Genomic DNA, 13,359 nt, shown 5'->3' with positions numbered 1-13,359 from the left:
CCCCCCCTAGGCCAGACTTCGGCAAGTCTGGACGGATGTGAACTTTCAACTACTTTCTTTCTGACAGGGAAACACAGAGAGAATTTGTCTGTGTGTTTGTGTCTAATTCTTGGGATGGCTGTCACTCTCGTGGGGATCTAAACAAGCCAGAATGGGGCACTGGGACAGGAAGCAGGTTTTTGTCGGTCATCGCTGTGCATGAGGGAGGGTGGGGAGGTGGAGTCCGGGGGGTGGGGGTGGGGGGGGCTGGTTGGGGGGTTGAGGGGGTTGGAGCTGAGGGATCTGCATTCTCAGCCCCAGTCTGCCCGCCAGATGATGACAAAGAAAACATGCAGGTGGCTGATTGAGTGCGTTAAGTGTGTGCATGCACATGGCTTTCCCTCTCCAGCCTAACCAATGAAAGTTAGCACGCTCGGGACGGCAATAAAAACAGAGTCAGGAAGGCAGGCTGGAGCATTTAAAAGTAGTCTGGTGGCAACAGACACGAGATGAAGGCCAGAGCTCTCTCGCTGTCTCTGCTCATTTGTTTGTTAGATGTACAAATAAACACACTGTAGTATTTGTCTTTCATCGACCTCGCCTCCCCACACCGCCGCCCCCGGCCAAGCCTTGCACGCCTGCTAATTTTCCAGCATCTGGGACTCCAGCCATAGCACATCAGCCAGCCCTACAGGCCAATTAGACATCAGAGTCCATATTTACCCTCCTGATGCAACCAAGTCAGTTACCTGAGTGAAATAACAGCAACAACAAGGAGAAAAACACCCTCAAGTTGCAGCATTTAGATGTGCATGGCTTATTTTAGACCATGTGCAAGTTTAAATTGCCTCAGTTAGTTTGCAAAAAAAAAAAGGGGGGGGGGGGTGACACACCACTGATGAAAGGAATCAGCATTTCAAAACATAATGTCATCACACACAAGCAAACAGGTTCTTGCAGATCCTGTACTTTACACTCCACACTGAAAACAGATCTAACAAACCTTGGTGAAATCTTAATTAACTCCAGAGCACAAGCAGCTTTCTGGGACATGTACAACAACATTTGCTTCATTCCGTCTCTTGACAGTTTCCTTTCAGTCTGTTGTATATTAACACAATCTGAATGTGTGACTGAACCTCAGTAAAATGAGCACTCAGGTCTTGTTTTTTCATTACAGCTCTCATGAAACGCAGCAGCAGGTAAAAGCAGGGGTGTGATCCGCTCCTGGCTGCGTGATCCCAGCACAGATGAGGTGTTTAAGTCCAATTCGTCACAGCACAACACTCTGCCAAACGTCTGGCTATGTGGGGCATTGCTGTGGTGTGAGTGTGTGTATACGTGTGAGCGTTTTCGCTTCCAGTTTGTAAACTCACATTTATTTTTCATGTGTGTTAAATGCAAAAACAGTGTGACAGTTTGTGTTTACTTTGCGAGGGACCAGCGATTTAGTGAAAATTCCACTCAGGATTGCGTGGGCTAATCATCATTGTGTTGCAACTTGTAATGCCTTAGCAAAGGTTACATCATTACAGGGGACAGATGAGGAGGAGAAAGAGAGCGAGGAACCGAGAAAGTGTCAGGGGAAGGTGGGATGAAGACAGCGGGAGTCACGTCAGTGGAGGTGAACTTACAGATTTGATGGAGTCCTTGTCAACTTTGGCTTCTGTCTCCCACAGATGATGCCCGTCTATTGACAAAAGGAGAAAATACAGATCATTATAAAGTGCATCATTAAATGGAGGCTGGTTATGATCTGCAGATGATACTCATATGAATAAAGAAGAGAGGATGTGTGCTTTGGGGTGAGTTAGGCCTTTAGGGGCTTTAGCTTTTAAATCAGTGCAGTGGCGAAACAATTAATGATTATACAGTCATTTGATAAATAATTAAATGTCATTAATGAAGCAAAATGCAAAGCGCTTGTTGGTTTCAACCTCTCAAGTGTGGTGACATGCTGCTTCTCTAAGGCTTTTTTAAAAGGCTAAAAAAATAAAATGGTGATTTTATACACTACATTATTACTCAGTTTATAAAAATTTGTCTCCTGAGCTTCAGCTGGGACTGGATCTCCATCAAGTCCTACACTATTTTTGTCCCTTCATTAAGTCCTTTTTTTTTCTATTCTCCTCCCTTATTTCTATTCTTAACTCTGCTCTGTGAAAATACAAAAAAAAAAAAAAAAAAAAGCAGCAGCTTTCGTTTGTTCTCTCTTTCTTCTCATCTCCATCTTCTTGTGGTGAGGAGGTTTCCCTTGCTGCCATGCAATAAAAGGCCTGTGAGCTACTGCAGCTGTTGGGAGCCTGCAGAAGCTCAGCTCACATTCTTCGGGTTTTCGCTGTGATTTCATGCCACACCTTAGTGAGGCTCTGGGCTCTGCTAGGGCAATCAGCATCAACCAAAGAGACTTTTTTCTTTCTTCTTCTTTTTCACTGACCGATGACTCATTAAGGCTGTCAGAAATAGAAGTGACAGAGAACAGCCTTTGTGTCAGTGGCACACCATGTGAGGCAATAGCATGGGCACTGTGGCACTAGTACCGCAACTGTGCCTTTATTGATACAGCAATACAGTCACTGCTGAAATGCTGCACTTTGCTTCTGGGACAGGAAGCCATCAGATAAGATAATCAGAGTCAGTTTCCAAACAGTCCAGCAGCTCTGGAAGATGTAAAACCCTTGTTTTTTTCCAAAGCATTATGTTTTTCACATCATGCAGCGAGCGAAAGAATAAAGGATCCCAGTCACGCTTGGCTTATTATTGGTGAGCTGTGGTCGTGGGGGCGGGTGGTCAGCTTTATTATTCAGCGAGTGAACATCAGTAGATATCTCTTTCCAAAATGGCCATATTAAAACTCATGGAAAGAGGAAAACAGACGGTGAATGGATCAGATAAGGGTTTTCTATTTGAACTGGAGGAAATATGAGTTGCATATGGAGAAATGTGCCTTTCTGGGATGGAGATGATGTGGATGACTGAGGAAGAGAAGCAGAGTGATATGCCTATAGAAATGCCATGGGGCACAGAAATGATACCGTGCATGTGGCAGGTGATTGAGATGCACAAACAAATGAGACCCACGTAACGCTGTGAAGCGGCTAGAAGAGTATGGAAGGGCAATCAGAGTGAGCACAGACGGGGAGAAGGTCAGAGAGAGGGAGAGAGACAGAGACAGACAGAGATGAGCGTTCCTCGTGTTACGTCTAGGGGAACCAAGAGGGAATCTCACCCGCCTCCGCTCTGGGAGACACTCCAAGAGGGAAACCTTAGACTACGACGTCAACCCCAACCTCCTCTAGTAAACAAGTTTTTCAAACTTTTCCTCCTCTTTTTCTCGCTCTATCTTCCTCGCACCTTTTATACCCCTAAACCTTTTTGTTCTACCGAAACTTTGCAACGCTTACTCAGTCAAATTTTGCAAATCTAAAACTGAGACTGAGTTGGGATCGGGCCACACGTGGCATACCTTTGCGAGTCGGAGAGCGCTGTACGACTGATAACCACAGAACTTTCCATTCACTCCTTCCCTGCAACATCTGCAAAATACTTCTGTTCCCGACAACACCTCCTCCTTCACGCAGCCTCCACCCACGCATGATGCACACACACAGATGCAGACACATGCACACCCAAACCACAGTATCCTCCACCCTTGTTCTGGCCGTCAACTTGAATGATAAAGTGGGGAAGCGCGAAACAATAGGTGGGACAGGGGCTGTGTGTGGAGAAGTCTTGGCATAATCCATTCACCATTAAACAAAGTGAAAGGACATATGCAAGAACGTAGACAAACACTAGAAACACACACACTTATTTTTAGGCTTTGTGTTCAAAGGTAAGCCAACAGTCTGTCTGTTGCTCTACAGGACTCACTTGAGCAAATGAGATCCACAAAGGCTAACACCAATACAGACAGCCAGGGCAACCCACTCATTCATCAGTTAATTAGACTGCATGTAGGGTGAGGCTTCTTGGAGTCATCTCGTATTCAGTTCTTGACAACACAAAAGGTTGTGCACATGGTGACAACACAGCAACACTGTTGTGTTAAAGAAAATCTCACACAAACAAATCCTCCGAGTTGTTATATTTCCAATGACTGAGGTTTGATTGATGATAAAGATGGTTTTTATATCAACAACATCCCGATTCGATTACTAACTTTCTTTTACAAAGCCACAGATATCTGAGTCGTGACATCTTTGTCCTCACAATGACCTTACAGGCTCTTGCTTTTTCTCTTTTCACACTGACAGCCAGAAGTGTCTTGTTATGCACAACAACTTCCACAGCCCAAATAGAGTTCACTTTAATATTTTTGAGAATGGAAAATGTGATTCACATGCTTAATTGTGGAGGTTGTCTTGTGAAACAACCCAGAAGTATTTTGCAGCTATGTTTCTTTTCCAGAGATGATTTTCAGGAGCATTTTTTTCTCTCTTTCCTGTTTACATGTAAAGTTTATTTTCCATTTAAGTGCCATTCTGCTGCTACGTGGACTTAAAATGCTTGCAGTAATTTCACTTACATTTTCATGGCATTTACCTGTAGTTGCCCTATGAGGAGCAAAGCCAAAAGGCCAAAGGGGTTCCCCCATGACTGATCCCAGAGGTGCAGCTGCTTTCCCCTCTCAAGCACCTGGCCCCTGCCAATCTGAAGACTGCTGAAACTGGAGAAATGTGGGTCTGCATCGCATCAAGAGGCTTCCGTATAAATTATAGCCTGACAGTAGATTTGTGATGGGTTTATAGTCAGGAAGTGAGTTATTATTGGTGTATAACAGGGAAACTGTGAGCCGCCGTGACCTGTGGGCGCAGGCAGAGGAGGATGATGGCCAGTAGAGTCCAATTTCATCCTTTTATCAAGACTCCAGCTATGTGGCATTGAGTCTGAAAATCGCCTTCAGACTGATGGTGATGGCTGGAGGGTCTTCCACACTTTTAAATTTGTATAATATTTAATAGCGCACAGAGACACACAAGGAAGACATCAAGGTTGGTTGCTTCCCATGCTATTTTGCACAGTAGGGTCATAGCAAGACCCTTACTTACAAACCCTAAAACTGAATGTATAGTAAAAAGGAGTCTAGGAACATTGTTGTCTGTTGGCATTTGTGCAGGGACTCTTTAACAATTTGAAGTCAAATAGGAAAGAAAATCCCACTGAGTGACATTTCGTCATATGGTGAGGGCATTCCTTAACAATTGTCTTGCTCTGATTTGAAACACTTATCTGTCTATAACATGTTCCGACAAGTCAGAAGAAAGGGTGGAGGCCACAACACAATCTAGACCTCTTTCTGTTATGATACAGTTTCCTTTGAAAGACCTACCCAAAGCAAAGGCATACACCTCGCTTTCCTACACAACTGGCATCCAAACTGGTGCACTGACCTGCTGCTGATAAGTCTTTATCATTATCATTATGCCATATTAGAAAAACAAAAACAAAAAAAAAGTTGAGAGGCAAACTTTCAGGTCTATTTCACATAGGCTTCATCCTATAACAGGACTCCACTAGCAAAGTGAATCTTATTTAAGGGTTTTCTTGTCTGAGAGAACCAGTAGCAGTAGCTTCATTTTATGGGAGATGTCGAATGAGGACAAGAGGTTAAACCCCCTGCTGTCAGAGGGTCCCTCCTAGATCTACAATCATACATTATGATTGATTGTAGTTCAATATGCCATCCTAATTATAGAGGATAGTCACTCATACTTCTCTTGCCTGAGGCAGGGGTGGAGGTTGACTTTAAACTGCCATACTGCCAAAACTATGAGCCAAGATTATGCATGTTATTCCAGCCTTAAGCCAAAGGGCAGTCTAGACATACCACTATAAGTACAATACACCAGGTTGTCTGGTGTTTAGACTTGCCCAAGGTAAAAGTGTTCAACTGAGGGTAAACAGTCTTTGAATGAACTCTAACACTGCAGATGACAGTCTGTTGCTCATATTATTAAGGAATGAGAGTCCAAATATCTCAGGAGTTTCCACATGACAAGACTAATAGCTGAGGGGTATTATTGTGGACTATACTGTCCTGATGTTACAGATTAAACTGTAGCTCAGAGCTCTCTTAGTCTTGGCTGTGAGCTGGACCAGCCTGAAGCAGAGGTGGAGAAGACCAGACTTCTCCCTGCTGCAGCCCAGGCTGTGTGGTGCTGCCGAGCTCCAGGCAACGCTCCAATCCAGCCAGATGTAAAAACTATCCAGCTCACCAGGGAATTCCCTTACCTCTCCTCTGAGTCAGAGTGTAGGCTTTCCCCAGCTCTCTCCTTCTCTCTCTCTCTCTATTTGTCTGTCTGTCTGTCGCTCCCTTCTATTTTCCCTGTGTCTAACACTCATTCCATCCATGGAAAGCAGGGCAAGCCAGAACACACACTGCAATAGGTGCGCCAGGTATGTCTTCCTACTCCTGTGCCAAAAGAGTGGTTTGGGCGAAACACTGACACAACCTAAACACGTACACATAATAAAAATAACAGAAAAACTGAACCACGCACAACAATGCAAAAGCAGATGGAAAGTTTCATAAATACCCACACTGTGGCTTTGCGAGAGGTATAACTCTCCACTGCTGTGAGAAAAGAGATGACACGGCCTATTAAATATACATGTCAACAATAATCACTGCTAAAAAGAATGTTTAGATTGCAGCAGAAACAAAAATGTGGACTTGAGGTTCTCCAGTCTATCATTATCTGGCTACAGTCTGATTAACTTGCCCTCCCTGCTTTATGTGGTCTGTGATGAAGTAAAACACTGGCAGAAGCAGTTCTATTGATTCAACCAATGGTGGAATGAATAAGGTTTATCTATAAAAGTCACATGAGTACATAAAATCCTCTGTTGGGACCCGAAGAAATTGACCCCACACTCAGCAAATGATCGTTTTCATGCTCTGACATCTCAGTACACAAGGTCACAAGATAGATTTCTAAGGAAGCTCTGCTCTTTTCTGCCTCTCTTCTTCCTCTCCTTTTCCTCTCCTCTTCCACTCCTCTTCCACTCTGTCTTCTCTCCATCTAGCCTCTGAGGGTCTTGTCTTTTCCGTTTCACACCTCTACAGGGAATCCCTCGCGGATGACTCACTGAAAACACTTCCTACTGCACAACGCAAACAGGCCTGGAGGCTAACAGCAATAGTGGGGACACACATACACACACACAAACACACAGCAACAAACATACACATGCACATGCAGTGGATGCACAGAGTTTGCATCAGTTATCCTGTGGGTGATGAAGTGGAGCAGTGGGGATGGATGTGGCTTTTGAAAAGTAGAAGTAATTATTTTTCAAGGCGCAATAAGGTCTCCCGCAGTGACAACAGCTATGAGCTCTGCTCATTTGATACTGAGGACATCTCAGGAGGGGCAGACAGACAATCAAAACAACATAAAACGGAAGGACCGGCAGAGGGAAACTATGATTTAACAGTACGTCAGGCAGAGGGAATACATGTAGATTTTTAGAAAGGGGTCTTACTTTCCCACTAAGAGATACAATGATGCCCTCTGCACCAGTGCAAATAATCTGTGAATAATGTCACTAAAATCAGCTATTTACAAATGATTTACACTGGTGCAGCATGTAACCAATAAAGGTCCCATATTGTATAAAGTGAGATTTCAATGTCTTATTTTGCTTATAAAGCAGGTCTAGGTTCTATAGTAATACTCCACAAAGACATGCACAGAAACTGTGTCTTAGAACAAGGCATCAGGACTTCTGTAACTTAGTGAAGTCACAACAAAGCAGTTTAGTTTTACAAAAACCTGTCATCATCTGCATTTCCAAAAATGAATCTCAAGCTCAGTTCCCCTGAAACAAGTGTAAACTTATGAGGTAACATGGAGCCCCACTGATGTGTAAAAGGAAAAGTGGATGTTTTTGGGTGTCTCTGCTGTCATCACTTAACCAGAAACTGTTAATGGGCCAGTCTCTCAAAAAGTGATGTCATAAATTATTCACTCAATGAACTGATGTCTGCTCTCATTATTTTCAAGCAGGCAATTCACAAGCAGACAGTGGGTTCAGTTTGTGCTAAAAGCAGCCACATCCTTGAATGTGTGAAAGCAAATGGAAACAACTCAAAATGCATGTATTATGATTTATGTCTCATTTGTGCTAATAGGCCTTTGTTCTGTGTGTGATCTTGCTCTGACTCAACTTGGATGATTTGAACTGTGTATAATTATTCACGCAAGTTGGATTGGGACTCTCAAAAACCGTCTGTTGCTCCTCAGGATTGTGGAATTTTCTGGAAGGTGTTTATTGGAGTCAATTTTGGAAAGTGAGCAGCCGTCGTGACCTTTGATGGCAGCAACAGTAATGGCTGTCACCACTGTGGCGAAAGCCATGATTGGTGTCGTGCTGTACAAAGAGCTTAGGCTGTATGTGTGCATGTGTGTATCCCACAGTGTGTGTAAGCACATGTCTGTGAGTGGTAATTATTGCAGTACGATGCTCTGTATTTCATGGGTGTATTTAGTCATGAACTTTTCCAGAGGAAAATAAAACCAAAGTTATAGAATAAATCTGTAATATAATTATAATTTTATTGGGGTCTTTTTTTTCCTCAAACCAGTCTGGTCCTTCTAAATCAACAATCAGAGAAATTTTAAGTCTGAGAACCTTCATGAAACAGCAGGATCCTCTGATTAAAATGCCAAAAGACAATATTTTGCAGTATATCTGGGACATAAGTACTTTTCCACACTCATACTTGCTCATAGACAGATGCCATTAGAGAGTGATGTATGTGTTCCTGTGTGTGCATGTGTGCATATATTGTGTAGGTCTATCTGTAATGGGCTTTTTGACTTAGGAGACCCTGGAAGTGGTGGGTCATTAAAGTTTACATAAAAGCAGACTAAGTACCAGACAGACAACCTCTCCTTCGATCCCTCTCTCTCTCTCTCTCTCTCTCTCTCTCTCTCTCTACTTCTTGACACCACAGAGACGGAAAACAAACCACTGAAATGTCCATGGCAGGCACGAGTGTGGGGATCCCGCTAGTGCAGAGCTCCACACGGCCTAATGTCTTTAACGGGTATCGGGGATAGAGGTAAAAAGAGCGGAGGATGAGGGAGTGAAAGGAGAGAAAAGGAGGAAACGAGGTACCAAAGTATACAGAGAGGACGAGAGAGGGAGGAGGTGAAAGGAAGGAAATACAACCTAGAAAGGGTCATGAGTCTCAAATAGCAAGAGGTGGAGAGGTAAAAGGTGTTGTGTATGAATGGGCTTTCCTCTCCAGGGGAATCCCCCTCCATGACTAAGTAAAGCCAGGAGGAGGGAGACCCCTTATTACCAACTTCATCCACCCCCTCCATCCCCTCTGCCTCCTCCTTAACCTCGAAGGTGTTTAAGTGTAAACCAATCTCATAGGGTGTGGTGAGGCAGGCATGAGTGTAGAAACTACTCTCTGCTATTTCTACTACTAAGAAAGTCATGTTTAAGAAGATTTAATAAATTTGGGGGAAACGGAGCCTGTTTTTTTCCTTCCCAGTGTTGAAACTCAGTTTTGAGTGAGCTCTGTTGAGGCAGTGATGAAGGGTTCAAGCATTTTCTGTTGATTCAGCCTATGACTCCAGTAGTTTTCTGACCAGCTGTTGCCCTCTAACTAACAGGGGAGTCACCCGAATAACCTGACGGCCCACAGGAGACTTTTGGTGCATAAATAGTTGACAAGTAAACAAACGAAATGTGATTTGGGAGAAGTGGAAAGTGACTCTGATTTTCATTTATACTGTGCATACTGTGATAATTTAAGAATATATATTTCCCATGAGATGGTAAGACACAGCCCTGAAATATTCTGGTAATCAAATATCGAAATGGATAATTGTGTTGTGCTTAAGTTTGCTAATTGTGTCTAAAACCCAGGAAAAGAAGGCAAGTTGGACTATTTAATTAGTATTTAGTCTGACTTACACAACAATGTAGAGCATTTGTTTTAGTTAGTGATTTAAAAACTTTGATGTAGGAAAATCAAGCTCCAGTTTTCTTTATTTTTGAACCTTTTTCAGTACTGTTTGAAAGTGCAAGTGCAGTTGTGCAGTTGTAGTGACTACAACCAACACCAGGAAATTTGAAATCTCTTCCTAATCAATTGGTGGTAATTATCAGAGACAGGAAACAACCTTTATCTTCCTCACTCATCCCTCCTCACTTGTTACTCATCATCATCATTGCAGCAGCACTGTGATTCAACAGACTTCAGAGGTATCACCGTGCTTGACCTTTCAAGGAAATGATCATTCACGCAAACTCGATCTATGGTTTTTTTTTACCATTGCTCCCTCCCACACAGGGAATAAATGTGTGGCCGAAAAATATGGACAAAGGAGGGAATGACCTCTTAATCTCGAGTCGGTGAAGAACAGCAAGGATGAGTATCCAGCAGAATGGATGGAAGAGGGAGCTGGAGAAAGTAAGCGAGAGGGTTAAATGTCAAAAGCAAGGGAGTCAGGGAGGGGAGGACAGCAAGGGAGAGAGAGAAAGTGAGAGAAAGAGACGTTGCACATGCCCTGGTTGTGATTCATCCCTTAACTTGTGGCGAGCACCAGTGAACAGGCAATGGAAATTTCAGCAAATGTAAATACGCTTTGGTTAAAAATATAGTGGCTTAATGCACACCACATGTGGCTCTCTGGCAAGGCCTGCTCTATTTTGACGGGAGGAGAGACTGAGGAAACGCGACAGAGGGAGAGAGGGAGAGAGACGTTTGAAAGAGATATTAAGAGGGGAAATTGAGACGCAGTAAACATGGTCTGTTGACTGCAGCTTACCCTGGGCCTTCTCCACGAACACCACCTTTGAGTCAGGGAGGAAGTTAAGACCACTCAGGAGCATCATTTTGCCTCCCGTGGCAGGGTAACTTTCCACACTCTGCTTCTCCACCAAGGGAAGCTCCTGTGCTGAGCGCTGGGCTATTGAAAGAAAACACACACACACACACACATTTCAATACAGTGCCTGAGCCCACATAAACTCACTGCTGATCTACATCCACCCTGAGAACCAGAGGCCCAGCTCACAGCCAGTAAAACAGCAGTACTTGGTTAGCTAAACAGGCTTATCAACTTTATTATGATGATTTCATGACCCCTTGCTACGAGGTTTCCAGCCAACAATTGCTCTTTAAATTACGTAGAAAAAGGCGGACAACTGATCAAAACAATATTTTCAGGGTGAATTGCTTAGTCATAAATTTCCATCAAGAAGCCTATGACCAGCCACCTGTCTCTGCGTTCTATAAATATCACTAGCTGGTCAATTTGATGTATTTTTGATCACATATGTGTGTATTTCATCTGTTATGCTTTTGCATAATTTTAGAGTAGGGGCTCAACAAAACACTAAAAAACATTTATCTTAAAAAACCAACTTGGATTAACATCCACTTTGGACTATAAAGTATAATGCCAGCTCCATCTTACCATGTAACTTTAATTGGCTTCCTTGGGTGCAAATAACATCACACCTATGCTCACAAATGAATGACAAAGAAACAGAGGTTTCTTTCAATGTGCTCATTCAACTGTGCCAAAACTGGGGCTGGCAAATGACCTTTGTGGAACCTGTGCTAATGGGGCAGTCTTACCACAATAACTTGTGCACTCAGTCATAAAATGTGAATTGAGATAGATAACACGTGTGTTTGGCATCATGCACAATGCATCTATTGCCTTGGCAAATTGCTTTGATCATATAAAGCTTATTGGGTGCAGAGGCACTGAATTTGCTCCAGCAAGTAATAAAATAGTACCTCAGTTTATTGGATTACAACAATAGATGCCACCTTTGGCTTAAGTGGAAAGCCAAGAGAAAAAGGCATGCCAGTTTGTGAGTTTGTTCCTGTGTGTTAGTGTGTGAGACTTACAGCATTCAATGGGGTTGGAGGCAGCCTGCAGGGACACTGTCCTTCCATTGGGCTGGTTGATGTGCACTCGAAACACCAGCCTCACACGTGTGTTTTTACGTCCGATGTCTGTTTCCCCTTTGCGGAGCTCAATGTCCGAATTACGCAGCTTCAGGATCCCTGCACAATCAATTCTGAGACAAGAGGCAAAGGAGGCCAAAATTTAAAACCTCCATTTATATTTTATATATATACAAGATAATGGAGAGTGTATAGTTTTTGTGTTTTTGGTTTCAGGGCAGACTTGTATTCTCTTACAAAGCAACTGTAATGGGAAAGTATCTCTGCTTTCTCTGCTATTACACAACCTATAATCACAAATTATACTTTCCACAAAACATTTTCTATAGAAAGATACGGACGAAGGCTGATGTGATTTTTTGACTCTGACTGTTTGGCTGAGACACTGAGCAGAGTTGGTGTGCATTAGAACCAGCAGTGAAGTCTGCACTGGAGGTTCACTGGAGCATGACTGTGTCATTATTAATCCAGCTTGTCATCAAAGACAGAGTTGGACATTAATGACTTCACATCACAGTTTTAAAGGGTCACAGTGGTCCAAGAATTAGCAGTTGTCTGGAGGGGTCCTCTGGACTGAACACACCATGGCTTAACACTATCACACACAGTCCCATCAGCCGCAGTCAGAATATACAAAGTCATATACTTCATACGTTTGGGGCTAAAACCTCTGTTAATCATTGCCACATGTAGCAGTATACCCTTTACTACGCTGTCTCTCTTTATTTATTTCATTTCACAATTTGGGAGGTAAAGGGGTGAATTTTCTTTCCCTTTTCTCAGTGGAAAAAGCATTCATTTTCAGATGTGGCCTTTCATGAATTTAAATAAAACTAGAGTGGCTGGTAAAAAGTGAAGGAATACGAATGGGATATGGTTTGGCATTTCAATTATTTTACATGGTAGCTATTTGGGCACTCTTCCTGGAACATGGTAAATGTCAGGTTTTATACCGATCCATTTTTTCCCTTGACTTTGGTTTGGACAATCTGAATAAAAAACAAAAAAAAAAAACATGTAATGCTGACTACCCACTCCTTATCAGCCTAACATGATATGTTCATGAAGTGTTCTGTCATGTATTCGGTTTTAAAATAAACACAAGATGCTGTATTTCATACATTAGTTTGAAGTCAGTTTTCACAGCCTGTACGATCTGAGATGCGGGACAGTAGCCTACCATCGTCAGGACGGAAATGTTTAGTTTAGATGCCAACAATGTATGTGCATGTTCACCATCTGGGTTAGAAAACAATTCATTCATAGCAACTATAATGATAACAGTTCAAAGGTTATTCTAAATGTTTCTTTATTTAGGATCATACAGTATGTTGAATTTATTGTGGTTAGCAAAAGGTAATATACAACTTTAAGTTATGTGTATGAGATGGATTTTCCTAGAAGAGAAAAGAAAAACAGATTGAAACTCTCTT

The 13,359-nt window shown here is 42.7% G+C and overlaps 1 protein-coding gene across 2 annotated transcripts in view; it reads right to left on the bottom strand.

The window, feature by feature from the left end:
* LOC139613510 (nuclear factor of activated T-cells, cytoplasmic 1-like) overlaps nucleotides 1-13,359 on the bottom strand; it is a 60,013-nt gene that overhangs the window by 28,992 nt on the left and 17,662 nt on the right. For both annotated transcript variants that reach the window (XM_071470210.1, XM_071470211.1), the window contains exons 5-7: nucleotides 11,867-12,039; nucleotides 10,773-10,913; nucleotides 1,614-1,669 (exon numbers count right to left, since the gene is read on the bottom strand). In XM_071470210.1, coding sequence (XP_071326311.1) covers nucleotides 1,614-1,669; nucleotides 10,773-10,913; nucleotides 11,867-12,039 — 370 coding nt within the window. The remainder of the gene's footprint in view (nucleotides 1-1,613; nucleotides 1,670-10,772; nucleotides 10,914-11,866; nucleotides 12,040-13,359) is intronic.

Source organism: Trachinotus anak, unplaced genomic scaffold (genome assembly GCF_046630095.1).
Source record: "Trachinotus anak isolate AG129_WGS33_773 ecotype Australia unplaced genomic scaffold, CSIRO_AGI_Tana_v1 ptg000032l, whole genome shotgun sequence".
Lineage (NCBI taxonomy): Eukaryota > Metazoa > Chordata > Actinopteri > Carangiformes > Carangidae > Trachinotus > Trachinotus anak.
Note: the sequence above shows the minus strand (reverse complement) of the source record. Positions and strands in the feature narration are given on the sequence as shown.